The sequence below is a fragment of the Danio aesculapii genome, chromosome 12 (genome assembly GCF_903798145.1).
Source record: "Danio aesculapii chromosome 12, fDanAes4.1, whole genome shotgun sequence".
Lineage (NCBI taxonomy): Eukaryota > Metazoa > Chordata > Actinopteri > Cypriniformes > Danionidae > Danio > Danio aesculapii.
In genome coordinates, this window is record NC_079446.1 from 10,708,541 (window position 1) to 10,736,248 (window position 27,708).

General features: G+C 33.3%; 1 protein-coding gene across 2 annotated transcripts in view; it reads right to left on the reverse strand.

Moving 5' to 3' along the window:
• The window catches only part of raraa (retinoic acid receptor, alpha a), a 348,397-nt gene that overhangs the window by 71,978 nt on the left and 248,711 nt on the right, over positions 1-27,708 (reverse strand). Inside the window, exon 1 of one of the 2 annotated variants that reach the window (XM_056468993.1) lies at positions 14,837-15,606. The exons of the other annotated variant lie outside the window; for it this stretch is intronic. Coding sequence (XP_056324968.1) covers positions 14,837-14,975 — 139 coding nt within the window. The 5' untranslated portion in view covers positions 14,976-15,606. Of the gene's footprint in view, positions 1-14,836; positions 15,607-27,708 lie in introns of those variants that run through there. 2 annotated transcript variants of the gene reach the window in all.

Consider the following 27,708-nt stretch of genomic DNA (forward strand, 5'->3'; position numbering starts at 1 on the left):
TGCAACCCAACTGAAACATGATTCACATATAAATTTCATTACGACTTTCTGTTATAAAATAAACTTTTGTTTCGCCAGATCCTCCCATTTAAGCCCACTGGTTTGCCCGCACTGCAGTTGTTCAAGTTTAGTTCAAATCACAGCAGGCTGCCATGTACTGTACGGTTTGTGTTCGGTTCACTGAATCACGGATGTGCAGTATTATCAGTTTACGGCTTGTCAAATCTGTTATCTGCGTTTACTGTTCTAATAACTGAATAACTCAGTATATATTGGTTTGTTTCGAGTCAGAGGGCGGTATCAGGCATGGTAATAAGAAAGTAGTTTGTGGATAAGCGCTTAACATTACTGGAGACGCGAATCGTTTCAATCGATTCAGTTCGATTTGGTGAATTATTTAGAAGATCCGGTTAAAAAGAACGATTCCTTCGCAATCACGATCACTAATACAAAAATAAAATCTATTATTTGTCACAAATATGTTAAATTAATACTTTTAAGTATCTTCTCGGGTCATACTTAATGTTATCACGGTGCTGCCGTCATGTCTAGCCATTGTTTTGTCACAGGAGCAACAGCGAGGATGACTGGACAGACTCTGAGGTGCCGTACGGGTCAAACACCGGGCAGCACGAAGTAAACAGATATACTTTTAAAAGGCTTACAGTATGTATTAAATACATTTACAAAGACGAAAACAAAGGACGTTTTGCTATAATTTTAGTTTGTTTTGTATTTACACAAATGTGTTTTTTCAATTCTAGTTTTAATTTTTTCGTTCGTTTTCGTTAACTATAATAACCTTGTCTCCTACACGCAAATTCTGTCACTGTTTTCCAGCACATTAGCTTATGGATATCCTTAAGACTAACATGCTGATGCTAACTAACTTTATTTTATTTTTATGAAACCTTTAAAGGAACATGATAGCTTTATAAATGAAAAAAGTCAGGAATAAAATACTGCAAGATGTCAAAGAATCCAACATGAAAATGTAGAAAAACACAGATCATTTTAGTAGCACATTCAATGTAAATCTCATTCAATCTATTCCATAAAATATGTCAATTTTTCCAACAATTACTTTAAAAATTCCAAAGTTTCCATAGATTCTGTTTCATCCAGAGGACCAACAATACAAACACTACACGTGAAAAGCATGTGTCATAAAGCGTGCCCATATATCAACACAGATCTGGAGAATGTAACACTGAGAAATAAGATTCCTCGACTTCCAAAATAAAAACAAACACAAGCAAATTGGGAACATTCCAGAGATGATTAAAGGTGACAGTCAGTCCAATTTCTGAAACACACATACATTCACAAGTTCACAAATTCATATCATCTGAAGTGGGCAGAAACACAAACCATAATTGCTTGTATAATTTGATTTTAACCATGTATTAAGTTTACGGAAACTATGCAAAACAGTCCAACCCACTTATAGTTTGTAATTCATTTCAGTTTATGACAACACTGACTGTTAAACTGGAGAGACCAGCTTTAATTTTGAACCTACATCATCTCATACTGCACAAAAAGCTGAATCATTCGCATAAACACCAAGCTGTCAATTACATGACAAATTTTCATCATGACTTGAACGAAGGAGTACAAGCAGTACAACTAAAATAAGACAAGTCTAAAGGGGCAAAAAGCTTTTGTACTAGAAGAGTAGAAGTCATAACATTAATTAGATAATAATTTGCTGAGGAGTTTTGTGGTACTTTGGCTTTTATTTGCATTTAAAGGTCATATGAAATAAAAATTATTAGATGTTAATATCAGTATTTGTTTTTAACATATCTATTAGCTAGTGTACTCCAAAACACATAAACATGTATAATAATAAAAACATAAACATATGATATAAACATGTAAAATCTTATAGTTTGTCACTTCCACCTAAACGGATTAACAGTTTTCTTTACGTCACCTCATACTTCAGCTTCTCATCAAATCATAACCAATCAAATACTCTCTAGTATCTGACATGCCCCACCCCCTTCAAGACGCTTCTCATTTGATCTCAACCACTCTCACTGGCAGAGCGGTAACAAAACTAAATGCTTTTGGCAGTTTTTTAACAAGATGAGGAGTTACACTTTATCCCACCCTCTCTTCGTGTTTTGGTTGAGATTACGTCAAATCATCAAATTAAAATGCACATTTCAAAGCATTTCACAGGACCCTTTAAGGACAGCTGGCTCACAAATCTCTTTGTATTTATAATTATATACTGTTTATTTAAATGTTGTTAATAATAATGTTACAAATACCAAATTGTTAATTTTTTGCTTTAAAGTAAGTCGTAATATGGTCGGTTCTTACAGGAACAAAAAAGAAACTGCTTGCTTTATAAAAGAAAAACTAAGACAGTGATTTTTAAAAAGCTGATTCATTCTGCAATATAAAACCTCTGTGATATATTGACAGAAATGATTCAATTTCTCTCTTTTTTCGGTAATTAGTTTTAGTCTAAAATGTAGCATGCAATATAAACACTCAAAACCAAACAAAACCAAAAGCAGCAAGAAAAGAAAAAAAAAAAGAAAAGGTGAAAAACAAAACAATAAACAAAACTTCTCTGCAATGGTTCTCTGGTACGGTTCGGTACGCTTTTATGGCCGTTTCCACTGTCAAAAGGTACCTAAAAGCGAACCGTACGGTACCACTTTTGGTCACCCTTTGCAAAGGGTACCTAAGCACGACAAAAGGGTACCAAAAGGCGGAACTAGACGCGCAGCTGAACGCTATTGGCTTACAGAGAAGTGTCACTCGCGCATAAATAATAAGAAGAATGAAAACAAAGAAACCGCCATTTTTAAAAACACAGCAGAGACATTACATTGTAATACTTTATGCATATAATCTGCTGTGTCCTGTTTTTGTTTTACGAGGCCGTCTAAAAGTGTAAGTGGTTTCACTTTCTCCAGGGAGCTCGCCGCGTGTCTAAATTTGAAATAACAAACTTCTTGAGCTGATGATAATAGCATGCACGTGACTGCTGTAGTGCTTCTGACATCCGATCATTTCATGAACAGACAAACGCGAGAGTCAAGCGCAAAAAAAACAAAGGAGAAGTCTGAAAAAACAAAGGAGCAAATGATTCTTTCAACAAACATGAACAAACTGCCATGTATACCTATTATCATCGCCTTTTGAACTATTATGAACCCCGAATGACGGAATTACTCTCTAACAAGAGGTTAGATGTGCTGGTGAAGATTAAAGATACAGATGTGAGGTTTGCTCTGACGGTGGGCTATGCTGCATGTCATTTTTGTATGCTGTGTGTAGTTTTTCTGTAATTAGTAAAATATCAGAATTAAGGGTCTGTATGTGTTCATATATGTTGCATTTATTTATTTATTTTATAAAATCGCAGATGTTACCGTAGGCTATTTCACACTGATCATTGATCTGCCGTTATAATCAAATCATGTTCATAGAAAGCTTAGTAATGAACATTTATACACAAGTATTTATGCATGTAAAGCATCTGTTTTGTCAGAAGTGCTTGTCGTATGATATGTGAACGACCCTTCCAGCTTTACTTTCACATTTCCTCTAGCGTGAATGACGTGGACTGAAACTTTCTGTCGTACACCATGCCCACCAAAAGGCAATGGAAACACAAGCTCGATAAAGGTGACCTGTAATGATCCGTACCATACCGTACTGTACCAGTCAGTGGAAACAGGCCATTAGTGAGCCTTTCGTATGAGACGCTAAACTGAGGTCCTGACTCTCTGTGGTCCCACAATGTCCTTCGAAAAAGACAGACCCCCTCTTTTTTTTCCGATTCCAGGATCACTGAATCCAACAAAATCAACAAAAAGTCGCAAATTTTCAGGATCCTGCAAAATTCTTAATTAAACGCAAAACTATTGCAAAAATATTTAAATAATCTCATAAAACATCCAATTTCAAAACATATAATCAAATTACATTTATTTCAGTTTGCAATTAATTGTTTTATAGACGTCGCATACGCAGCGCATGTGATATATTTGAGTGTCTCTCGAAAATGATGTCTAACCTGCGCCCTCAAAATCATTACATTACATGAGAGGAGGGGAATAGTTTTGCAGCCTGTGCAGTAAGCAGACGCAGAAGAAGTGTAAGCGATTTACATGTGAAGTCAATGCAAAGATTGGATTAGGCATGCTGTGGAGCGAATCTGGCGTTTTGTGCGTTTGACGTGCGTCAGACTGCAAAAAAAAAAAAAATGTAAGCAAACATCTATCAAACGGAGCAGGGGAACAGACAGCTTACAAAGATGGAGATTGGTTCAAGGATGACGGCTACTGTCCGTGACCGAACTGAAGGACATTATTTGTACTTTACATGTATGGCTGATATTATGATTAGCGTAAAATATATAATTGTTTTGGTTTAATTCTTTCCCTGCAGTTAACAAGAAAAAAATGCTTCCCTGCCATTGACAAGTTTTATGGGAATCTGTGTTTTAGGTGTATTATGGTAAGGGAAGCCCTAACGCATGTCCTGAGTAATGTACCTGATGTCAGACGCGCCAGGGAGTGAAATCTGAGAGAAACTAAGATCGTGGATAAAAATAAGAGTTATACAACCTTTCTTTGGCTTAATCTAGTTAATCTCTACCGTTTTAGATCTGTTTTAGATCTGGTCTTGACAAGAGACCAAAATAAAAAAGCTTTATTTTTATGATTTGTTTCAGATAGCACACCTAACATAGTAGGCTACCTAATATGTTAAATAAGATACTATATATATATATATATATATATATATATATATATATATATATATATATATATATATATATATATATATATATATATATATATATATATATATATAAATATTTATATTTATATGTATTTTTTCTATTGTAAAAAACTAGGGGGTCTGAAAAGAGTAGGGGTTTAACTCATTTTGGCCAAATATTCCCACTGGCCTCTGTCCATCACGGCCTCCTAACCATCACTCTGTCTCCTCTCCACTAATCGGCTAGTGTGTGTTGTGCGGTCTGGCACAGTATGGCTGCCGTCGCATCATTCAGGCGGTGGACAAGGAGATTCCCCAAAAATCTGTCAAGCACTTTATGAACTATTTATTAAAACAAAATAAACAAGTAATCATCAAAGAAGTAAGGTGTTTTTGTTTTGTTTTGCAAAATGACTTGTTTCCGCATTGTTGAATTAAATTAATACTGCAGACAATCCATATCGCACATCTCCATTCTGTTATGCATAGGCTACAGAACAACAAACCAAACCTAGACCTAATCCAGATCCTTCTACAACCCTGTTTTACAGTATATTTTTCAGCACAGAAAACAATAAGGCAACCTTCAAATGCCTCACAAGCTGGTTATGGACATGTTTCTCAATATTTGAGGATCTTTTCAAAGTAGAGTAAAGCCAAACACAGACACACACACATGCTGTCTCCTTGTTTCTATGAACACTTGTGTACCTCGGCAAACATGTGGCTCATTTGGCACCAAAAAACATCCAACACTAATACATACAGCCAATCGTGTGTCAGCGTCTGTTAACAGATGTCATTCAAGTTCAGACGAAAGTATTCGCATTCAAGTGTTGTCTTTCCACAAGCTCACTCCCACAAATGGGTTTCTTACAACAGACACTCATCCATACAACACAGCTCAGGTCCTCAGACAAGCTAAGGCACAACTCAATTATCTGAAGCAGACATGTGTGTGTGTGTGTTTGTGTGTGTGTTTGTACTCAAGCATTTTCATCTTGTGTAGTCAGGGATGTTTTACTTTAATATTGTGTTTTTTAATGCGCATTCCTCCATAAAAGATTCAAGTCTTACGCAAGCCTTTTTGGCCTTCAACACACATTTGAGCATGCACAGGGAACACAAACAATGTTCAGTACAGTACTACAGAATATGATTTAGTTTGATTCAATGGGTTTCATTGAATTACATTTCTGGGAAAGATAAAAAAAAAAAAAAAAACACTCATATTTTTTAATTGGAGTTTGTAGAAAATATGTAATATTTTGACCAATTTATATAAAACTGTTTTGTTTGTTTTTTTCTGTGTATCGGTTTATTTTTGTATTCTGTAAGGATGCAATGAATTAATAATTTAAAAAAACATTTATAATTAGGAAAAGGATTTATAATTCAAATTAATTGAAGATTATGATGATGGTGATGAAGAAGAATATGATGCAGAAAGAGGAAAAATATTAAGATGAAGTTGATGAAGAAGATGATGAAAAAAAGAAATTGAAGATGATGAAGAATATGTTGACGCAGAAAAGAAGACGAAGAAGTTAATGAAGAAGATAAAGAAGAGGATGCATAAAAGAAAAAAGGAGAAGGTGAAGTTGATAAAGAAGATAAGGAAGATGATGCAGAAAAGGGATAAGATGAAGATGAAGAAGTTGAAGAAGAAGATGATGCAGAAAAGGAAAAAGATGAAGTTGATGAAGACGATGCAGAAGATCCAGAAATAGAAGATGATGCAGAAAAAGGTGCAGATGAGGATGGTGATGAAGTGGTAGATGAAGAAAAAGATGAAAAATTGAAGATGAAGAAGTTGATCAAAAATGAAGAATAAGATAAAAATAAAGAAGTCGATGAAGAAGATGTAGATGATGAAGAATAAGTTGATGCAGAAAAAGAAGATAAAGTTGATGAAGAAGATGATGCAGAAAAGGAATAAGATGAAGATGAAGAAGTCGATGAAGAAGATGTAGATGATGAAGAATAAGTTGATGCAGAAAGAGAAGATAAAGTTGATGAAGAAGATGGAAGATGATGCAGAAAAGGAGCAAGATGAAGACGAAGAAGTTGATGAAGAAGATGATGCAGAAAAAGAAAAAGATGAAGACGTTGATGAAATTAATGAAGAAGATGCAGAAATAGAAGATGATGTAGAAAAGCAGATGAAGAAGATGATGATGATGATGAAGAAGTAGAAGATGAAGAACATGATGATGAAGAAGAATATGATGCAGAAAGAGGAAGAATATTAAGATGGAGAAGTTAATGAAGAAGATGATAAAAAAGATGAAGATGAAGTTTATATGATGCAGAAAAGGAATAAGATGAAGACGAAGAAGTTGAAGATGAAGAAGATGATGCAGAAAAAGAATAAGATGAAGATCAGGAAGTTGAAGATGAAGAAGATGATGCAGAAAAGGATTAAGATGAAGACGAAGAAGTTGAAGAGGAAGAAGATGATGCAGAAAAGGAATAAGATGAAGACAAAGAAGTTGAAGAAGATGAAGTTGAAGATGATGCAGAAAAAGGAAAAGTGGAAGAAGATGATGATGAAGTTGATAAAGAAGAAATAAAGGAAAAAAAGAAGATGAAGTTGATGAAGAAGAAAAATATGAAGATGATGATGATGATGATGAAGATAAAGAAAATGAAAAAAAGATGAAGATAATGAAGATAAAGAGCATGATGAAGATGATAACAAAAAAGATGATGATGACGACGAAGAACATTATGAAGATGAAGAAGAAAATGATGCTGAAGAAACAATAAGAAGAATGAGAAGACAAAGAAGAATATGATGATGATGAAGAAGAAAAAGATGAAAAAAGACAAGGAAGGAATGGGAGGAGGAGATGAATATAAGTAGACAAGTGTCATAAGCACCAGATTGTAACATTAGGATGTGATGGATCATAACACAGTCTTTTCATTGCAGTGACTGATGAAGTAAAGCATCTGTTTAGGCTTAAAAAAGTTGCTATGGGGTATTTTTGAGAAAGCCGGGGGTCACGCATGCATGCACACTTGCACGCACGCACGCACACACGCACGCACGCACACACACACACACACGTTATGAACTGTTAATGTGGTTTTCTATATGGATCTCAGTCATCATCGACACTGTTCAACAAGAAATACTGTAAAAATATAAATAGTGGAACTAGCCAAAATTAAATATTCATAGGTTGCATCAAATATGGAGGGATCTGAGCCTGCATCTAGTGTAATGGGTTTTCGCGAATCTAACTGCTATTCTTATAGTCTACTGGTAGCATAATTGTAATATGAGAAATGCTTGATGAATTAGGGAATGATATGCAATAGTCCAGTAGACCCAAACAAGGAGTAAAATTTCAAAGCCACTCTAAACTGAAATGTTTCATTTTTAATCTAAAATAGAGCCTTCAGCATTTTCAAAAGCTCAGTTTTCGTTGATTGAAGATGCCAAGAGTAGTGTAGTGCAACCATACCAAACGTATGTTTTTTTTAAATAAAGATGCACTAGTGCAAACACAGCCTCAGTCCTTTCTAGAAGTTGAAGTTTGCTATTGGGACCTGGATAGGCACGTAAACACCCCAAACACTTGAAATGTCAAAACGCCATAACAAGTGCCCACAACAACAACAAAAAAATGTTTCAGACTGACTTTTTTTGTGAACTATTTTAAAGGTTTGAATTACATACATTGTAAAAATGCAGGCTTCCACACAATTCATTAATGTTGTCCCAACACAAATCTATTAAGATAACTTAGCACTTTAAAAAAAATGTATGTGGATTAAACATAAAAAAATTAAGTTGTCCCAATGAAATCTCAAGAATAGTGTTTTTTCAGCTCATTTTAATTAAGTAGTTTGAGCAAGTAAAAAAATAAATAAAAATTTGTGTTTACTTCAAAAACCCATGTATACACTCAAAAGATAATGTTTGCTGTTTGTTTTAAACTACCAATTTAAAATGAGCTGAAATAACACAGCTTGAGGTCTTTTTGGAGGTGATTATGTTCAATCCACTTAAATTGGTAAATAATAACAATTGACCTCAATTCTTTTATGTTGTCTCAACACAAATCGATTGTGTGGAACCCAGAATTCTCACTCCAAACAACATTCCCTAAAACAGGCACTTGCCATCCACTGAAGGTTTAGGTGTCATTTTTATATTTTTATGACAGGCCTAAACCAGCTACAAGAACCCTCAGGAATGCATACTCAGCAAACGCAATCAGGGTTTCTGCAGGTTTCACTAAGTAAATTTAAGACTTTATTTTTAAGACTATTATGAATGAAAGTTCAGACTCATACAGGGATAAATGCTAAGGATTTTTCGAATATCCCAGTTAGAAAAAAATTTCACTTGTCATATCAAAAAATTCTTAAATAAATGTATAATACGATAATAACAACTTTGTTTTTTGTTTTTCAATAATAATGTTGGAATATTTTTTATTAATTTTCAAATATATCCATTCACAAAGCCTATAACCCTTACCAAGAATAGAAAAAACATAGCTGTCAATTACTTCAGTTTACAATAAAAATAAAATTGAGAGAAAAAAAACAGGAAAATTAAGACCTTTTAAAACATATTTAAGACCTACAGCACCACATTTCAGTAGATTTGAGACTTTTTAAGGCCTAAAATTTAGCTTTTGATATTTAAGACATTTTTAAGACTTTCTTCGACCCCGTGGATACCCTGGTAAGGGTGATTAATCACAATCAATCAAAATATCAATTTATGAAGAAAGCTGAAAACCTGTAACCATTGACTTCCAGAAGGAAAAAAAAAATCCCTGCAGGCACAGGACGTCAACATGACATAATATTGACGTTGTACCCCAACGTACCCCAACATCATGGGGACATTGGACTTTGTTTGGAAATAAAAGTCGGGTTGACGTCAATGTCCAATATCCAACCTAAAATCAACCAAATATCAATGTATAATTATGTTCCACATTGACGTTGTGTAGACGTTACCACTATGACATCTATCAGACGTTGGATTTTGGTCACTTTCCAACACAATCTAAAATCAACCAAATATCAACGTAATTTGACGTTGTTGTTGGACGTCAAAATAACATTGTCCTTAGACACTGGCTAGACATTGAATTTTGGTGACCTGACGTCATGACCTAAATCTAACCTAATTAACGACTTATGATGTTGCGTGCTTGCTGAGATATTATAGAAGTCAATGGTTACAGGTTTCCAAAATATAAAAAGCAAATATCTTCTTCTGTCTTTAGTTTTATTTTTGAAACAAGTAAAGATTAAGTAAATTATGACGGAATTTTTATTTTTGGGTGAACTTTGCCTTTAATATTGCACATAAATATTGCACACACCACGGGTGGAAATATACATGTTTTAAATTTCTAACCTCTGCATTATTGTATTAGAGTCTATGCACACGATGTGTTCTGTTGATAAAGAAAAACAGCTACAAACACTCCATTTATAGCTGCTTTTAGAAGACAACAAGCTTGCGTAACAAAACAGTTCACATCATTCCTTCCCTGTGGATAAAGTAATAAAGTGTCAACACGTATCCTGTGCCATTCATTTTGCTGCAACAGTGCTAAAAGCTTCCTGTGTACAACAGGACGCCCATTAAAAGACAGAATTATGAAACTTGTCCATTTTCTCTGACCCAAAATAGCCAGAACACACATCACATCAATACACAATTTCATCACCTTCCAAACACATCAGACAAGAACTTCCAAAACATGTTGTCAATACACAACTGATAACACACACACATGCACCCCACACACTCTCTAATAAGAATACACAGCGCAATTCACACAAAGCACTGACTTGTGTGAAAAGATACATGAATAGGATTTAAAAATAGAAGATATTATTAAGAATACTGCATATATCAACAGGAGTGTGTACAAAAGTCTGTGGGTGCAGTGTGAAGGGGAGTTTGAGTGTGTGTGTGTGACTGTCATGTGAATAAGAGGCAGCGCATTCCTTCACGCTGAGGCGTGTAATCTCTCTGGAAACCCCACCTCAGCGCTGAGAGAAGCCGACTATCAAAGATCAAGTGCGTTTGATCCTGATCGACCCCCGTAAAGACCCTGAGCCGTCAGTCTGATGACTGAAAGCATACGGACACATCAACAAACTCATCTCTCCATCTTATTTAGAAGGGAGTTACTGTATATTGCAGGACGTAACGTAAAACGTGCGGCTACTAAAGTCACGTTTCAATGCTGAAAACATCTACAGCCACAAATATTCCTCCATAATCAATATACATGTACAGTTGAAGACAGAATTATTAGCCCCCCTGTTTAATTTTTCCCTAATTTCTGTTTAACGGAGAGAAGATTTTTTTTCAACACATTTCTAAACATATTAGTTTTAATAACTCATCTCTTATAACTGATTTATTTTATCTTTGCCATGATGACAGTAAATAATATTTGACTAGATATTTTTCAAGACACTTCTATACAGCTTAAAGTGACATTTAAAGGCTTAACTAGGTTAATCAGGTTAACTAGACAGGTTAGGGTAATTAGTCAAGTTATTGTATAATAATAGGTTGTTCTGTAGACTATCGAAAAAATATATAGCTTAAAGGGACTAATAATATTGACTTTAAAATGATTTTTTAAAAATTTAAAACTGCTTTTATTCTAGCCGAAATAAAACAAATAAGACTTCCTCTAGGACAAAAAATATTATCAGACATACTGTAAAAGGTTCCTTGCTCTGTTAAACATAATTTAGGAAATATTTAAAAAAGAAAAAAAATTCAAAGGGGGCTAATAATTCTGACTTCAACTGTAATTGTTATTATGAATATTTTAAGGGTTAGTTTAAAAGGAACCAAACACGAGGTGGAGTCATTAATAACCTACTTTTCATTTTGGGGGGAATTAACTTTACTCGGAATGGAACATTCCACTAAATTATGTTTACAAACAAAATGTAGGAAATGTATTTTCTCAGATATTGTTAATGGCTGTGTATGAAATCACATACCATACAAGCAAAAAAAATTAAAATAGTACGTACACTGTAAAAAATTATATGACAAAAAGTCATGTTTAAATGTTGCTTATTCTCATAAGTTAATCAGGCTTCAAAAGTTTTTAAGTTATGAAAAGTTTCACTTAATATTTTATAAATTGTTTGATTGATACAAATTGAGATGACTAGAAAAGTTCATTTGATTTAACGCAAAAATTGTAAAGCAGCAAGAAATTTTATTACAGTGTACTAATTCAGAATCTGATGGGCATTTACTGACCTATAGGGTCACAAGATAGGATTTATAAATGGAGGTGATGCAGATGACGCTGGTTGGTCACAGGACAGTAACAACCTTGCAAATGTAGCATCTATTTTTTTTGCACACATTCACACTAGGCATGGACGATCACCTTAGATAAAATTATCACAGTATTGTGTTTACTGGTGTAAAATTATTTCTTATTAAATGTCTTAGTAAAAAACAACATTTTTTTCATCATTTACCACAATATATTACATTTTAGGAAACATTTATAATATTTTGGAACAGTAAACATGGAACAGTAAACTATTGATTTCTACTATCTTAATTAGCTTCAAAAACCTAGATTTCCTTACAACACATAAAAAACAATTAAATAAAACCCTTTACATATACCTTGGAAAGGGTATAACAAAACTTTTTTGCGCATTTAATGCCTTGACTTTTCCAAACCGCTGTACCTTGAAACTGCTTATCGTCCATGCCTAATTCACACTCTATAAATGATACAATTTCAATAGTTGTAAAATAATAAGCAGTAAGAACAGAGGTGAGAGTGTTTGTGATTTAGAATCACATTATTTAGCCATGCAGAAACAGCTACTTTAAAAGTACATTTTGCCCACAAGTAGTAAATAAATATTTGTGGAGTATATTTTACGGCAAAACACTGTAAACACTATTTTTTTCTACTTCAAAAATGTCACGATTTATTCAGAGTGTTGATTGATGTTTCTTTGAATTTTATAGCAAAACGTAACATTATTAATTTCAAAGTGGAAATTAATTCTACATTTTTTATTTCTGTTTTCAATGGCTTTATTCTTGGAATAAACGTATGTAATGTTTTGATTTAACTGTTGGTTTGATTCATGCATTCAGAAATTATAAATATATACAGTTGAAGTCAGAATTATTAGCCCCCTTTGAATTTGTTTTCTTTTTTTGAATATTTCCCAAATGATGTTTAACAGAGCAGGGAAATTTTAACAGTATGTCTGATAATATTTTTTCTTCTGGATAAAGTCTTATTTGTTTTATTTTGGCTAAAATAAAAGCAGTTTTATTGTATTTTTTTAAGGACCATTTTAAGGACAAAATTATTAGCCCCTTTAAGCAATTTTTTTGACTGTGTACAGAACAAACCACCATTATACAATAACTTGCCTAATTACCGTAGCCTGTCTAGTTAACCTAATTAACCTAGTTAAGTCTTTAAATGTCACTTTAAGCTGTATAGAAGCGTCTTGAAAAATATCTAGTTAATATTATTTACTGTCATCATGGCAAAGATAAAATAAATCAGTTATTAAAACCATTATGTTTAGAAATGTGTTGAAAAAAAATAAACAGGGGGGCTAATAATTCTGACTTCAACTGTGTGTTTGTGTATATATATATATATATATATATATATATATATATATATATATATATATATATATATATATATATATATATATATATATATATATGTATCTGATTAAAATACTTCTAATATCAAGGCTGCACTGTTGATGACAAATTTAAAATATACAAAGATTCTTTAACAGTATGGTTACGGTATACATTAAAATGGTTAAAATATCCAGAAAATTTAAAGTGGAATGCACTAAGTTAATTGATGCACATAATAAGACATTCCTTTCTATATCTCAGTGCTTACAGAAAGCCTATAATGCACTTTAGCCAAGAGTGAGGGTCTCCTGATTGTTCAAAGTGCACTGACATAAAGCATATCTTATCCATAGACTTCCAACAAAGCTTGCACTTTTGACCGAAATGTACTGATCTTTGCTGATACGATGCTATAAAATGTTTGAATGTGCATATATACACATGCATGTTGTATTGCAATTTATTCTAATTAAATGCAATTTTAAAAAAATCTATATTTCAACATTTATTTTTAGAGGCAATCATTTGGTTTTATAGCATCACATCATATTTGGGTTATTCAGTAACATTAGTAAAAAAATTTCTTGGGCAACACAATAGCTGAAAGAATCGAGGACAAGCATGTAAAAGTTGTTAACTGTGAAACTAGGTCAGACCTACTATGCATATTTTAGTATTGCATGTTAATGTGATTAATTCACTTTTTTGTAATAGCGTTGCCTTTTTTAGATGACAATCTGATGCTGCTGATTGAAATTATACTAAATAAACATTTTGCAGTCTGCTCTTTCCTGAGACTCATTCAGTGTTTACGTCCCTTTTTCTATGCCAAAGGTTGCGGATTCTGTGACCCTGCGCACTCTGGGTCAACCATCCACAATGGGTCTATTAAGCAACAGAAGATCAAGATCTGTTCAAATGTGCAAAAATTACTTTCCTCTTCATCACATTTATCTCTCACCCATGACCCATAAAACAGGTTTTCATTAAGTACAACACAACTGTAACATTCACAGCCCCCCCTAATAACCTTGCTCTGAATTTCATTCATATTCTCTGTTCCAGCACGTTAACAAGCTGTCATAAGTGCTCATTAACAGTTCTCAAGAGAGCGGATCTGAGGAATTAAATGCCTTCAGATCCATGCACTTTATATGAATGGCTAGATATTAGTGAAACTAATATGCCAGCTTTGATGATGGAAAGAAACAAACGAAAGCATGTTAAATCCAGACAGAAGATCTGCATGCTGCTATATGGAGCAGTGTGTGTGCGCGTGTAAGTGGGTCAACCAGCTGGATTTACATGTCAGCATATGAATGACTGTCAAACACTGAATTACATAAGACAAACTAGAATGCATTTGCAGCTGATCAGACTGATAGAAACGAGGTGTTTACTGAATGGAAGTGCACGTACAGTGGTTGGATCCGCTCCAGTGCTGATGTCTGATGGATGAGCTGAAGGGATGGGGCATCTTGTCCGGGATCAGACATCCTCTGCTCTGATTATAGTAATCCATCATGAGGAAAGGGTTCACATCCACACTCTCATACATGATCAGATCGGACACAATTCCTCCAGACAACGGCTGCTCCACGGCTGTACACTTCACATAGAGCTTTAACAGAGCGATGGATCCATCCCAAACATCCCGGTTATTCCCAGCAGAGATCAGGAACTACAGAAGCGAGTAAAACTACAGCTGAAGCGCGAGTGCATGATCGGGATCGGCGCGATCAATGTCCGCTAAAATACTTTTTTGGAAAAAAATATATATATAAAAAAATCTTCAAATTAACATAAAAGATCAACAGTGTCCTTGTTTTAAAAGTGTAATGTCTAGAAAGAAGATATTTTAGACAATAGCTTATTGTGTTTTGTATTACTCAAAATCTTACATTAGCAAAACAGTAATAAACAATAAACAATACAAAATGAACAATAAATCCATCAAATGTCCAGTGTTGAAAGATGAGTTTGGTCCAGTGTTATATTAGCGGAACTCCGGTTATTTAGTCTCGTTTATATCTCCGTGATATGGTGCAGCGATATTTAAACGGGTTCCTTTTAAATGTCTCGTGTCCTCCCGGTTGAAAACAGCGCACAGACGCGGGTTTAATCAGCTTGTGTGTGCTTGTGTTGTTAATCCGCGCGGAACTCGTGTGTTGAAGCTCACGGAGCTGCTGAGAGTGTGAGAGGATCTTGACGAGACCGAGCAGCTGTCTGTAAACTCCGCCCGTTGACGATGACGGAATGGGTGGCTGCGCTCAGAACACGCCCACAACTAAATTTTAGCCTTTAATCTGGCCCGCCTTAACGTCTCTGTCATTAAAGCCCCGCCCACATTACGTCTTATTACATCTGTCAAATAAAATAATTAAGGTTGATTTAACAGTTGTTGTAGTTTTTTTTTTTGTTTGTTTGTTTTTTGTTTTTTTGCCCAAAACAGATATAATAAATAAATAAAAATAGATAAATAAATAATAAAAATACAGATAAATAAATAAAACAAAATAGCTTACCAACATAACTATGGCTCAGTGAAAATGTTTTTAAACAAAAAACTTTTGTTAAAGAGTTAAACAACTTCTAAATAGTATTATAAAATTGATAAAAGTAACACTAATAATTACAAAGACTCACATTACGTCTCTCTCAAATAAAATAATTAAGGTTGATTTTACAGTTTTATTGCAAAAAGCAGATATGAAAATAAGTAAATAAATGAATGAATAAATAAATAAACAAACAAATAAACAAATAAATAAATAAATAAATAAATAAATAAAACAAAATAGCTTGTTAACATAAATAGGGCTCAGTGGAAAAGTTTTGTTAAAAAAAACTTTTGTTAAAGTGTTAAGTTACTTTTAAATAGTATCATAAAAAATATAAAAATAACAACAATAATTAAAAAGGCTCACATTATGTCTCTCTCTCACAAGGAACAGGTCAAATAAAATAACAAAGGCTGATTTAACAACTTTTTTGAAATAGCAGGCATAGAAAAAAAAATACATAAATTATAATACCTTACTAGTACAGCTTTGGCTCAGTAAAAATCGATTGTGTTTTTTTTTTAAACAAAAAAAAAAACTTGTTTAAGAGTTAAGTTCTTTTTATATAAAATTTTTAATGTAAAAATAACAATAATTACAATCACTCACGCTACATCTCTCTCACAATGAACAAGTCAAATGAAATAAAAATTAACTAAAAATTTAACAACTTTTTTTCAAAATCAGGCATAGAATAAATAAATAAATAAATAAATAAATAAATTATAATAAATTTATAAATTAATAAAATAAATAAATAAATAAATAAATAAATAAATAAATAAATAAATAAATAAATAAATTTTAAAAAAAAATTTTTAGGCTTAGTCCCTTTATTAATCCGGGGTTGCCACAGTGGAATGAACAGCCAACTTATCCAGCACATATTTTACGCAGCGGATGCCCTTCCAGTCGCAACCCATCTCTGGGAAACATCCATACACACTCATTCACGCTCATACACTACAGACAATTTTGCCTACCCAATTCACCTGTTCCACATGTCTATGGACTGTGGGGGAAACCGGAGCACCTGGTGGAAACCCACGCGAACGCAGGGAGAACAAGCAAACTTCACACAGAAACGCCAACTGACCCAGCTGAAGCTCGAACCAGCTTCCTTCTTGCTGTGAGGCGAGAGCACTACCTACTGCGCCACTGCGTCGCAATTAATTATTTAACAAACAAACAAATAAATAAATAAATAAATAAATAAATAAATAAATAAATAAATAAATAAATAAATAAATAAATAAATAAGAATAGCTTACTAACATAATATACTATGGCTTAGTGGAAATGTAATGTTTGTGTTTTTCAAACAAAAAACTTTTGTTTAAAAGTTAAGCTCCTTTTAAATAGATTTTTTAAATGTAAATATAACAAGTACAAAGACTTTGCAAGATACATTATGAAATGATACCACAACACATTTGGTTGATTCATGATCAGATTTTCCAGAGTGCACACTCTTTTTTATTTATTAAATTTGCATAATATTTAATATAAAAAAGTCTATTATTATCTTAACATAGAAAGCAAAGTTTGTATAGTTTATGTAGAAGTTTATGTAGAAAGCACCTGTTTGAAATAGTTAAGAGTACACTAAGAATACAGTATATTTCAGTTTGTCTTGTTCTGATTTTTAACCAATGTTCAATACAAAAATTTTATACTGAGCAATAAACACTTAAAAAAACAAAAAAAGAAGATACATAACTTGTGACACAGGAGTTTAAAAATTCAATAATTTAATTATAGACTTTGACAATGTCATTGTTGAATACTATATTTAAATTTACAGCATGGATTTCTGGACCAAAAAAAGTTTATAATTCATAAAAACACACTTGCCTTTTATCCAAGTTCTAGTTCAACATCTGACAGATTTTAGATAAGGGAATACATAGGAAATGCATAGGCTGTCCAAATTCCACACTTTATGAATTAAACACAACACATCTAAGTTTTCCTTTCTTAAACCAACTTCAGGGTTCCGCCTCCTCCTGAACTAGTTTGGCCCTTCTCTAGTTCTCTCATGGCTCATTTATCTCTCTCTCTCTCTCTCTCTCTCTCTCTCTCTCTCTCTCTCTCTCTCTCTCTCTCTCTCTCTCTCTCTCTCTCTCTCTCTCTCTATCTCTCTCCATTGCAGTCTTACTAATTTGCCTAATGTTATGCGGCTGAACTTTTCCTGAACCCATGGAAGCAGTCAGCCTCACCTCTCAATGACCCACTCCATGACACCGATTCGCTTCCATGCCTTTCTCATCTGACATCACACAAAGGCGTTCCACCTTGTTCACCAGTCTTACACAACCACACTCAGCAAGAATAGCGCTTTTCTTTGACTGATGCGCTGAAAGTTTCCAGAGAAACGACTTCAAATGAGTCACAAAACAACACCACCTTCTTGAAGGTGGCTTAGTATTGCTTTTTTAGTTGCATGTTTCACTTTTTCCAGCAAATCTCCAAAGTATTATCTTAAAAGTTGACTCAAGAATGAGGAAAGCACCCTAAACTGTGCTGTGTGTGTGTGTGTGTGTGTGTGTGTGATGAAAATGAAAATGCACCCCGATGGACTGCATAATGAGATGGCTGAGAGCCCTCCAAAAAGCTTCTTCAGTTACATAATAGTTTTAGAAATCTTAAAACATGGTCTCCAAAAATGTACAAAACTGTTTACACTTTAGTTTAGTGTTTAAATTGATAGTTCAACCAAATAATTAAAATGTTCTCACACATTTACACAACTTTAAGTGGCTGCAAATCTTTGAGCATCTTATTCTGTTGAACACAAAAGGAGATATTTCGAAAAAAAAGCTAAAAATATGATGGAAGTCAATAGGTACTTATTTTGTGTTCAGAAGAATAAAATAAACACATAAAGGTTTACAACCACCTGAGGATGACTAAATAGTGAATAAATCTGAAGTTCCTTTAAGTTCACTTGGTTCATTTGGTCCAGATTAAAAATGGAAATGCTTTTAGCTCTGGTTCACTTTGCATTCACACTTTCGTAATATTTAAGAATAAACCTAAAGACGCAAATCAAAGGTGGCATCTTTTATAATGGACATTTTGCAATAACTGAAAACAATGCTGTGTTCTGAGATAGTACATCTGAATCAGCTGAGAACCTGTGAACTGCTTATAGAATGTCTAAAGGAGTCATAAAAGTGGCAGGAATTCCTTGATCACACACCAATAAAAATCTGATGCGTTTCTGATGGTGGCATTAAACCGTAATGGCCAACATTGAGGTGTCGTTTACACTAGTGTATTTTCATTTTTAAAATGGCATTTTAGAATGAAAAAGATCATCGTCCAGACTGGTGTTTTATTGCATTTCAGAAAAACGATCTCCGTCCACACTATACAGTCTAAAACGCAAAATATGTGACCATTCACGGCCACTGTGCACATATTGCCAGAATTCAGACTTGCAGTCTACTGGTTGTGTATGAGCAGTGGTGGAAAGGGTACTGAAAAATCATACTCAAGTTAAAGCACCATTACTTGCCTAAAAATGTAGTACAAGTAGAGTAAAAGTATCTGTTGTAAATATTACTTAACGTTTGAGTAAGAAGTAGACCTTTCAAAAGTACTCAAAAGTAGTGAGTATTATGCTGTAAAAAGCTGATGCATTTACATGTAAATTATGGATGTGTGTAAACGTAACAGAAGGCACACAACGTCATAAGACGTTAATATTAAGACGTTAATATTAAGTTAGATTTAGGTTGTGTTAGAAAGTGGCCAAAATCCAACGTCCAGCCAACATCTTAAACCAACGTCATATTGACGTCAAATACTGACATTTATTCATTAGGTATGGCCACCAAAATCCAATGTCTGATAGACATCATCTAATAATGTCCACACAACGTCAAGCTGTAACATCATTAGACGTTGGTATTTGGATGATTTTAGGTTGGACGTTGGACATTGATGTCGGCCTGACCTTGGGTTCTGACGTAAACGCGATTTTAATTTCCAAATAAAATGTAACGCCCCCACAACATTGGGGTACAACGTCAATCTGATGTGCCTGCTGGGTGTTTAAGGCCATTTTGGTCATCATACAGTAAACATCCGTCATCTTCTCATCAGGGACGTGCATTTAAACAGTGTCTGGATCATTGCATGTAAAGATTTTGGACATCTTCTTGAACACTTTTAATACTTCCAAACAGTTTGCTGCTATTATAAAGCACCCATGTCTTGATGTAGTTCATTATGATTTACCTTTTATATGTGATCTGAATGGACAGGAATAACAGGACAGATTTTTTTAAATCCACATAGACAAGCAAAAATAAAGTAATGACTGCAGGTTGAAGAAAAGTAGTGGAGTAAAAGTACAGATACTGCAGTAAAAATGAACTCAAGGGAAAGTAAAAGTACACATTTCTAAAACTACTTAGTAAATCACAATTTCCGAGTAAAACTGCTCAAATACAGTAATTTGAGTATTTTTAATTTGTTACTTCACACTAAAGTGTATAAGAGGGGTTCAAAAACAGTTTACAAAACATTCACCACCAATGGAAACCTGTTTAAAAAACTTACATAAACAGTTTGCGAGACACTCACCACCAATAGAAACCCATTTTTAAAAATGTGCATAAACAGTCTGCAAAAGGTTCACCACTAACAAAACCCCACTTAAAATGTGCATAAACAGTTCGCAAAACATTCACCACCAATAGAAACCCAATTTTCAAAATGTGCCTCTCACCGCAAAAAAAAAACAAAAAAACAAGTTCAGTGTGCCACCAAACATTAAGCTCTAAAATAAGTCTGTTGTCCGTAGAGCGGCTCAAACCCTCGAATAATGTTTTATAACTCTTTGAAACTGACCCTTTTTAGGCTTTGGTCCTTGAGCTATTTTTGTGACTGTTGCTTTAAATTCAAATGAGATTGTGCTCCCAGCCCACTTTTCAAATGAGAGTATCAGCATAGTGGCAGATTCAATAACAAAACTAACCACACCAATGGGTGGGACCTCTGATGACACGTACAACGGTGGAATGTCAATCAAAGTGTTTCTGTAGACTGTTTTTTATGAAGTGTGATTATAAAAAATAAAATTAAAACTTTTTCACTATTAGAAGCTAGTTATATTCACTATTATAGATCCCTTTTAAAGAAACTAAACTTGGCAAATGTGTGTAATTTAAAGAGCCCCTATTTTAGGTTTTGGAAAATGACCTTCCATGCAGTGTGTAATACAGCTCTAAGTGAATGAAACATCCAGCTGTGGTTTAAATCTGACGGTGCACCGTTTTTAAAATTATTGATTCTTTAACAAAATAGCCGACACAAAGTAGAATAAATGAATTGAGTTGGGTTCGGATCTTTTGCTTGAACGCGTCAATGTCGATACGGTACTTCACCAAATATGAAGTTCCAGATCCAGTAAAATGTGAATGCGCGTTCCCTTCAGACACTAGCAGAGTCCGGGGGATCACGGGACTGATCATGACATGAAGATGATGATCCCTGACAGATGAAGATTTGGCTGCAGGGAATAAAGGGTTAAAGTTCATTTTCACAACAATACCACAGTATAGCCAACCTAGTGCTGTGTTTGTTCCTGTAATTTTTCAGATTTTTGATACAATAACTACGCTGCAACACGGGATTTGCCGGCCATTTGCTATTAAAGCAAGGAGCAGCAGAGACTATTATGTATGGGACTTTGTCAGACTTCAGCAGAGACTTTGTCAGTATCTGTTGCAGTTCACATCGACCAGTTTCTTCTTCCTCCAGATCATAACATGTAAGTGTAATTAAAATTGTTGCCTTGTTTTTGTGTAGTTAGCAAAATATGTGTTTAATTGTGTGTTGTAAGTTGTAATCGCCCTGCCCTTGTAGTCACGAATCTATTATAGATCAGTGCCTGTATTGTATATCTCAGGTTAAATCTGTACGGGGCTATTCATGTATTATGTCCAAAACATTTGTCTTTGCTATGGCCACCATCAGCTGTTCATACACGCGTGGTGCGGTCAATTTTAAAAATAGTTCAACTTTTGCTACTGTGTGGATTAATACTGAATGTGTGCCGTTGTTATTACTTTGGGTTAGCGTTAAGAGAAGAGTAATACGCTGGTGTTTAACTGCATTGCTTTATTGCATTTTTGCATTGGGCTCTCACATACTCTGCTACCTCAAAGCCATAGTGGGCATTTCTCTCCATTTCACACTGAACGCAGTCAACCAACCACAACAGACTGTGTCATCGGTCCAATCAGCGCAGATTAGCCTCATGCAAATGAGGGGTTTGGGAACAAATAAGTCGCTGAACGAATCATATGGGAGTCGTTGGGATAATAAGGTAAAAATAAATGCAAATTATAAGACAATGAAAGTGTTTTTTGACCTTGCATGCATATCAGCCTGTTGTTGAAGACCTCCAAAACCAAAATATGACCTTTCATAATGTAAAATAGTGGCTCTTTAAAGCCAATTGAAGAATAAGCAGTCCCTTGAATGGATTATGATTGGCCTATTAAATGTTATTTTAAAAACCACCTCGTGGATTTGTGCATGCACTGTACTGGACATATATGTGAACGTAAAGGGATGACTCAAGTGGTTCCAAACTTTTATGAGTTTCTTTATTTCATTGAACACTAGAGAAGATATTTTGAAGAAAGCTAAAAAAACAAACCACTTACTTCCATACTAGAAAAAACAAGCAAAGAGTGAGAAAATGATGACAGAAATATAATTTTTGAGCAAACTTTAATTCTATATCTCTATACTAAAGCTGATTGTATACGTCCATTAAAAATCCATTGGAAAAAAGGTAACAGATTAGACATTTAAGCATTGGCAGACACTTTTATCCGAAGTGACTCACACTGCATTCACATTTATATTTTATCAGATCTTGAGTTTCCTAGTAATCGAACCCATGACCTTGACATCACCAATGTCTTAATCTACTGATTAAGAAATATCTAGTTTGATTTGTATTTATAAAACACATTGATACATACCGAACTGTCAGCATCGCATGTCTGCTGGAAGTTGTGAATTTGAGTCAATGAATAACATTAAAGTGTTGTGCACTCCTGAGTCGGATGTCACCATGATCTTAAGCACAGGCTAAATATAAAACTGTGTGTGTTTTAATGCAGTACCTGCTGATAAGATAGCAAACTTAGCATTCCTCTACAGGACTGTTCCTCCTCCACTTTTTCAGTTCATCCAGACTGCTCTACAATCGTGGAATCTGAATCTTAGACCATTTGTAAAAATAACTTTCATGTATACCTCACTTTACATACAAGTCTGAGATATATTAGGAGTAATTGATCACCTTTCAGAGTCATATAGGAAATAACTGAAATAAAGTTTAGGGCTGAAGATTATGTTGATTGGAACTTTAAAGAGACAGTTCACCCCCTCAAAAAATGAAAATTCTGTCATCATTTTTACTCACCCATGACTGTTCCAAACCAGTTTGAATTTCTTTGTTCTGTTTAACACAAAAGAAGATATTTTGAAAAATGCTGTAAACTGGTAAGCACTGACATATATAGTGGGGGGGGGGGGGGGGGGGGACAAATAGTGGTTATAAGCAATGCTTACCTGCAAAAATAAAAAATAAAAAATAATAATAATAATAATTAATAAATAAATAAATAAATAAATAAATATATATATATATATATATATATATATATATATATATATATATATATATATATATATATATATATATATATATATATATATATATATATATATATATATATATATATATATATATATATATACTATCAATGTTTTACAATGTACTCAGTCAGTAGGTCAGTGTTTTGAATTTGAAATGTTTTTGCTGATTAATATTTTTGTGAAAACCATACACTACCATGGAAAAGTTTATCTTAACTGCAATAAAATAAAATAAAATAAAATAAAATAAAATAAAATAAAATAAAAAAAGGGTGTATCCCAGTGATGGGTTGCAGCTGGAAGGGCATCCGCTGCATAAAACGTATACTGGAGAAGTTGGTGGTTCATGCCGCTGTGGCCATTCCCCATGATTAATAAAGGGACTAAGCCAAAAATAAAACAAAATAAAATAAAATAAAATAAAATAAAATAAAATAAAATAAAATAAAATAAAATAAAATAAAATTAAATTAAATTAAATTAAATTAAATTAAATTAAATTAAATTAAATTAAATTAAATTAAATATTTGCCCTATATAGGACAAATGGTTTGAAACTGGACTGTATGTGTAGGTTTCATAAGTTTCATCAAGGATGAACTTCATCCGAAAGAGGAAACGGTTTGTGAGTTTTGCAACTCATTTTTTTTTTTTTTGTCAAATATCTCAACATGTACATTCACCGAACCTATTTCTCAATTTAAATTAGCTCCTGAATGTAATATTATACATTTAAATAAAAATAATTAACAAAAAAATCTCTGAATGCCACCCCACCCCCATGCCAGGCCAGTCAGTGTTTGTGTGTGGTGATAAAGGGGAATAAAGGGGTAAAGGTGGGTTTATGGGCCAGGCTAATAGCAGTAATTGTGGATAGTACCTTTGAGGGTGCTAAAGTATTTTTATAACCCACACTAAAATATATTATTTCCTGGAAGTTAAGAAAGGTGCCCTAAACCAAGACAATAGTGTTTGGCCTTTAACAGGACACATAGGTTGTCGCCAACCACATGCAGCTTTTTCAAATGCAAAAGGTTGGTCTTTTTAAGGTTGCCGTTATACTACCCAAATTAATTCTCTGAAGGTTTCTTGCTGGAAAAGCATAAAATGATAGAAATACATGCTTGCATTGATGCTGGACTATGAGATTTCCTGGCACACCACAAAATACATTTTATGCCAAGTCCTAGCTGAAAAAAATCTGGAGATTGAATTGAGAAACATAAAATGGGGCATCTACTGGTTCTTTAAATAAAGTCAAACTCCTTACAAATCAGTCTAAAATTGATATTTTAGGAAATTTGGAATTTATCGATCAAAGATTTTCAATATGTGACCCTGGATGACAAATAAGTTGCAATAGCAATCAACATTTTAGATATTCATTTCATGCCAAAAATAATTAGAATATTAAAGATATATTTTTAAATTTTCTACAGTAAATACATCAAAACTCAATGTATGATTAGCACTTCATTTAGAAAAAATTAAAGACAATTCCACATTTCACATAGTTTTATCTCAACCAAATATTGTCCCATCCTTGCAAAGTATACATCCATAGAAACATTGTGGTCCGAGTTATATATTTGCACATATTTGAGAAAATTATTATTCTAATATTTTATTCTATATCTAATACAATTTACATATAGACCATTTTGAAGGATGTAAACAAAAACAATGGTCCCAACGTATTTCCTGTTTTACATTTTTAATTTCTATAGCTTCCGAGAATCCAAAAAGAGCCACATATTGATAAATAATGATATGATAGCTGTTTTAACATTAAGTTATGATTGAATCGCCTTTTGTTACAGTTATGAAATAGTTTTTAGAACAAACAGGAAATGTTCATGGGCCAATGACATGACCACATTGAAATGGTCTATAGAATTAAGCAAACATTTATATATATATATATATATATATATATATATATATATATATATATATATATATATATATATATATATATATATATATATATATATATATATATATATATATATATATATATATAGTCAGAATTATTAGCCAACCCTGTTTATTTTTTCCCCCAGTTTCTCTAAAAACACATTTTCTCTAAAAACAATTTCTTTCAAAAAACACATTTCTAAACATAATAGTTTTAATAACTAATTTCTAATAACTGATTTATTTTATCTTTGCCATGATGACAGTAAATAATATTTGACTTCTATACAGCTTCAAGTGACATTTAAAGGCTTAACTAGGTTAATTAGGTTAACTAGGCAGGGCAGGGTAATTAGTCAAGTTATTGTATAGCGATGGTTTGTTTTGTAGATCGAAAAAATATATAGCTTAAAGCAGCTAATAATTTTGACCTTAAAGTCATTTTTAAAAAATTAAAAACTGCTTTTATTCCACCGAAATAAAACAAGTAAGACTTTCTCCAGAGATCATTATCAGTATTTTATCAGACTATTATCAATATTATCAGACATACTGTGAAAATTCCCTTGCTCTGTTCAACATTATTTGGGAAATATTAAAATAAGAAAAAAACTCAAAGGGGGACTAATAATTCTGACTTCAACTGTGAGTACACATACATTATGTAAATACACATTTTTCTTTTTAATGGTTAATCGTGATTAATCATTTGACAGCACCAATAATATATAAATGTGATCTTTAGGCTTCAATATTACCAGAAGTAATTTTTCAAGTGTGGAACCAAGGAGAAATTTGAGGCAATTTGTTCAGTTTGAATGACAAATTGGAGTATTGCAACATCATTTCGGCCTGACTTCCTCCAACGCCCAATCTCCTAAGCGCCACACAGTTTGTGTTGTTCTAATACCAATAAATCCCTCCTCAAACCAAACACAGCTTTTCATCTTTTAGTGCAATGCCAAAAGGAGGGAAGACTGAGGAAACTCTAGCTGTGAACTATGCCCACAGGGACCAGCTCTGAGCTAGTCTGCTCTTGGATCATTGAGCTTGTGCATTAGGTTTTAAGACACGGTTTAACTAGCCAGGATGAAATCAGGAATCTTGGATTGGTGATGTGGGAACACTTATCAGCACATGAAAAGCTGTGAGGGAAAAAAGGGGAAATAACTCACTTTTATTTGAATCATTAACTAATAACTACTAATATTTAAACCAGAATTATTGAAATAATAACTAAGTATATTTATATTTAGCACATTTATAAAATGATTTCAGTTTTAGTTTAGCATATCAAATAAATATAAAAATGTTATTGGTAAATAGCTGAAAATGTAATTCTGCCAAGTAATAAATCGGTTTTAGTTTAATTTATATTTGTAAGCTTGATTAAGGTTTTTTTCATTAATTGGAAAAATGGCATACACAAAAACCTCGCTTTCACACAGACAGCTGAAAAAGCTATCCCAGTAGCTCGTCAGAAAATCACCAAGTGCATCAAATGTTTAACAGGCAGTTTAATAGTGCAGCGTGTTTCATAAATCTAGACAAACAACAGACTTCCACACAGCCTCGCATTGTAGTTTTATTCTCTCTGACCCATCATTCCTCAAACACATAGAAGAGTGCCCCCCCTTTAATGTGCCCTATAGAGCTCACTCAGGCATTTATGGCACATGCTGCAGCTCTGGCAAGAGGCCTTTATGGCATACAGCTGATGTACGGCAACCATTACATGCTGTAATGACCAATACACACCTTTAACCAAACAGACTTTCCTGGAAAAAACACATGTCACAAATGTAGGTCTTGTTTACACCTGGCAATAAAAGGATACCACTGGCAAAAAACAAAAAGATAAGTATATAAATAAATGATATATAATGAATAATAAATAATATATACAGTTACTATACACCCCCTTTGAATTTTTTTTTTCTTTTTTAAAATATTTTCTAAATTATGTTAAACAGACCAAGGAAATGTTCACAGTATGTCTGATAATATTTTTTTCTTCTGAAGAAAGTCTTATTTGTTGTATTACGGCTAGAATAAAAGCAGTTTTTAATTTTTTTAAACCATTTTTAAGGTCAAAATTATTAGCCCCTTTAGGCTATATTTTTT